General features: G+C 36.7%; 1 protein-coding gene across 1 annotated transcript; it reads right to left on the bottom strand.

Moving 5' to 3' along the window:
- Window positions 1-1568: 1568 nt before the first annotated feature.
- On the bottom strand, window positions 1569-2666 carry LOC149210084 (uncharacterized). The gene has a single exon (XM_089398862.1). It carries the CDS (start codon window positions 2664-2666, stop codon window positions 1569-1571), a length of 1098 nt encoding a protein of 365 aa, XP_089254988.1.
- Window positions 2667-3258: the final 592 nt, after the last annotated feature.

Below are 3258 nucleotides of genomic sequence, written 5' to 3' on the forward strand. Positions count from 1 at the left end.
TGTGTAATTTTATAGGTGGTTAACATGGAGTTGAATTAATTAGCCTAGATCCATCTTAACTCCATATCTATCAAGCACTGAGAGAGATAAAAAACAGTGCAAACCTCTTTTTGAGAGCAAAATTTGAGGAAATATTTGCATGTCTACAAATGCGATCCTTCTTTGCTTGATAAATATGGAGTTGAGATGGATATAGGCTGGTTTGAGTAATGTACAAGCACGAATATGATAATTCTAAATATGTTTAATATGTTTAAAATATTCCGTTTAAAATTGTGCACACTAATAACTCATTGTTGCGGTTCATGGTGTCTATCACAAATATAAATCATCTTCTCTTTTTTGATTTGCATAATATGTCTCTCAAGGAATTTGAATTCAAGTAGAGTCGTATTCTCAAGGTCACCTATTATATAGAGAGTTTCAACATATGCTAGCTTTCATTGAGTAAGAAGGAAAGATAACAAAATAATATATTAAGATATATATAAATAGTGTTGGTAATTGAAGCTTCCTGATCAATTAATAAACTGCACTCAATCTATGGAGTAAACTATATATTAATTAGCATTATTATTATAATAGAAATCAATTCACATAATCAATTTGTGTATACATTAAAATAGATGCAATATATTTATATCATAGATTAACAACTACACTCATATAATTCCATATGATGCAAACAATAAACTAAGATTATAAATCAACATTTACATTGAAATCAATGCATCGAGTAAAATCAATAAACTAAGAGTAGAAAATAGCATGTACAGTAAAATCAATGTATTTATTTTTATTTTAGTATAAAAGAAAAATATTAACATTAAAATAATGTAAATTCATCTTAAGAGCTTACATATCTTTTGATGAAAATTTCAATAATTTTTTTTTTTAATTGAAACAAGTATGGATTTTTATTAATAAAGAGCTCCAAATGGTCGAAGCCTTACAATCTTCAGTGCATGACTTTTACATTTTCCTGTTACAAGCTGATGTCTTTTTCATGGGATGCAAATTTTTTTTGGTTCTCCCTCGTTTATGCTGAGGTCTCCTTGGCTCAAAAGATATCCTTTATTGGCATAATAGTCCGCTTCTTTATTTGATTCTCTGAGAATATGGTAGCATTTAAAGGAAGTGAAGTCTTGTAGGATATATCTTAGCCTTTGCATATTCTTATTTAAGCCGACATCATTAAATTGACCTTTCAAATGTATCATTTTGATCAGGATTTCTGAATCGCCGAATGCTTGCAGCTCCTGATGTCCTCTTTCTTTAGCTATTTGACATGCTTTTGTCAAGCTCAGGATTTCTGCTTGATTGTTGGATCGTTGTCCTAGTCCCCAACAAAAGGTTTCTTTGGTGCTTCCGTCATAAGAGTATATGAGTCCTCCAGCTCCCGCTATCCCAAGGTTCCCTTTTGAGGCACCATCAAAGAAGACTGTACTTATTCCTTGCTGCCTCCACCAACTCTGAAATATTTTGTCCTTATCTCTTACCCTCCACTAAGGATTGAGTTGGGGTTTTCCAATACTGTGGATCCGTTGGATTAATGCAAGGGTTCCAAGCTAGCTCTTTTCCTCCTGCTGCACCGAAGAGTCATCTTTGAGTTTTTGGGAGTTCAAAGTTTCCAGGAGAAGGCCTTTTGCTTTTGCTGCTACCGTGTTGGGTGTCCAGGCTACATTGTTGAATATCTGCTCATTTCTAGCTAACCATAGCTTCCAACACACAAATTTGGGAATGGTGATCCAGATTCTGGCCCATGAGGAGTTGAGGGAGGATAAAGGATAACGATCTTTCCATGATAAAAATAAGTCCACTACTGAAATTTTAGTGGGGATTGCCACCTTGAGTCCTTGGAGTATGAGTGTCCAAACTTTGTTTGCAAATGAGCAGTCTACAAACAGATGATCCATGGTTTCCATGGCCTCTTTGCATAGTGAGCATCTATGCGGACCTACTATTTTCCTTTTCAATAAGTTTTCAGCAGTCAAAATCCTTTTATGCATTAATATCCATAAGAAGAAGTTAACCTTGGGCAGCACCAATGGATCCCATACCTCCATCCAAAACCTTACTGGGAGAGATCTATCTCTATGTGATTGCAACAACTCGTAACCTTTGGCTGAGGAGTATACTCCTGTAGGTCCCCAACCCCATTTATCTTTTTCTATCTTGTGCACCGGAGCTGCTTCACGAAGTTCTTCTTTTAGTGTTTCTGTTTGCTGTGATAAATTATCTGGTATGTTACTAAAGTTCCAATCAATCCAGAACCTGGATTCGTCCCATTTTGAGATATCATATATTGTCTTATCTCCTCTGCTTTCAAGAAGCTCGCAAATTTCTTGCAGGCTATCATTTGATGCTAAGGGTGACTGCCCCATTATGCGATCTGTTCTCAACTTGACACGCTTACCATTCCCAAGGATACGATACAGATTTTGGGAGAAGAATCGCAATCCTTTGATACACAGTTGCCATAGCAGCGTGCTCCTTTTGCTATTTGTGTTTTGCAGGTTTCTGAGTTTTGCATTTGGTATATATTTATGCCTCAATGTTTTGCTGACAGGGTGATTGGGGTCGTTGTGGAGCTTCCATAGTATCTTGCATCCTAGAGCTATATTGGCGAGGTCCGGATCGCGAATTTGAAGGCCGCCTTCTCTCATGGTTCTCTTTGTTGTCTCCCATTTAACCAAATGGAATTTGTTCTAATTTCCTTTGCCTCCATGCCACAGAAAATCTCTCATGATTTTATTAATTTGCCCTGAAATCGACTTTGGTGCCATGAGGTAGGATGCTTGATATATTGGCAGAGATGAAAGAATGGATTTTATCAGAGTTAATTTTCCACCATGAGTTAGCCATTGACCTCCGCATGCAGCGATTTTTACTTTGATATTTGTTATTACTCCTTCCCACGGATTGACTCTATTTGTGCCCGGTGTTAATGGCAGTCCAAGATAATTGATTTTGTCCCATTTTGAGTATCCGTTGAACCCCAAATTGCGAGATATGTTTTGAGTTTCTTCCTTTTCTGCATTCCAACTATAGACTGCAATTTTTATTTCACTGATTAGTGCTCCAGTTGCTTTGCTGTAGGCTTGGAGAGTATTTTTAAATGCAAAGGCTATTCTGTTTGAAGCTCTGCCCAGGATGAGGGAATCATTCGCGAACAGGGCGTGATTTATTGCTTTGAGATCCTTAGTTATTTTCAAACCTGGGGCAACTCCTGCTATTATGTCTTGCTCCAACTTTTTG

Source organism: Pinus tabuliformis, chromosome 1_2 (genome assembly GCF_031772625.1).
Source record: "Pinus tabuliformis cultivar Carrire ecotype Pingquan chromosome 1_2, CPIR1, whole genome shotgun sequence".
Lineage (NCBI taxonomy): Eukaryota > Viridiplantae > Streptophyta > Pinopsida > Pinales > Pinaceae > Pinus > Pinus tabuliformis.

Bases quoted from the DNA above. Each gene is read 5' to 3' on its own strand.
- LOC149210084 (XM_089398862.1), bottom strand. From the start codon at position 2,666: ATGAGAGAAGGCGGCCTTCAAATTCGCGATCCGGACCTCGCCAATATA.